We start from the raw sequence: 587 nt of genomic DNA, 5'->3' as shown, positions 1-587 counted from the left end.
CTGGCACCTGCTAACACCTGCCCTGTGCAAACCCTTCCAGTTAAGCAGCTGATCCGCAACCTGCTGAAGACAGACCCGACCCAGCGCATGACGATAACGGAGTTCATGAACCACCCCTGGATCATGGTGAGCGCAGGGTTGATGGGGCAGTGGGATGGGACGGGGAGGAGTTTGGGGCAGGGCTGGGGATGGGATTCCTGCAGCTCCCAGCTGACGCTGCTCCGCTCTCTCGGCAGCAATCCATGCAGGTGCCCCCGACCCCACTTCACACCAGTCGCGTGCTGAAAGAGGAGAAGGATCTGTGGGAGGACGTGAAGGTAAAACCTCTCTCCACTGCTGCCTGAAACGCTCTGTGCCCCGGGTACCGTCTGGGGACTGTCCGCTTCTGCCTTCCCACCGCAACCCGGGCTGATGTGGGCTTTGCTGCGTGCTAGCGTGCTGGCTCCTCTCTCGGGAGGGGACTGGAGTAGGGGGCGGTGGGGCACGCAGCCCCTGCTGCAGTTTGTCCCCATGGGGGGCTCAGAGGGCCCCAGCTGCCCTGGGGGCTGCCAGGGGCTGCGGGCTGTGCCTGGGCTTTGCTGACGGTG

The 587-nt window shown here is 64.2% G+C and overlaps 1 protein-coding gene across 1 annotated transcript in view; it reads left to right on the top strand.

Moving 5' to 3' along the window:
- The window catches only part of MAPKAPK2 (mitogen-activated protein kinase-activated protein kinase 2), a gene marked incomplete at its 3' end in the record, with an annotated part of 7,871 nt that extends 7,554 nt beyond the window's left edge, over positions 1-317 (top strand). The window contains exons 8-9 of the mRNA XM_010145862.1: positions 41-126; positions 237-317. Of these exons, the coding sequence (XP_010144164.1) occupies positions 41-126; positions 237-317 (167 nt within the window). The remainder of the gene's footprint in view (positions 1-40; positions 127-236) is intronic.
- Between the last annotated feature and the right edge of the window lie 270 nt (positions 318-587).

This window comes from Buceros rhinoceros, unplaced genomic scaffold, assembly GCF_000710305.1.
Source record: "Buceros rhinoceros silvestris isolate BGI_N320 unplaced genomic scaffold, ASM71030v1 scaffold23701, whole genome shotgun sequence".
In the NCBI taxonomy this organism is placed as follows: domain Eukaryota; kingdom Metazoa; phylum Chordata; class Aves; order Bucerotiformes; family Bucerotidae; genus Buceros; species Buceros rhinoceros.
The sequence above is the reverse complement of the archived record's forward strand: the minus strand, read 5'-3'. Positions and strand labels throughout refer to the sequence as shown.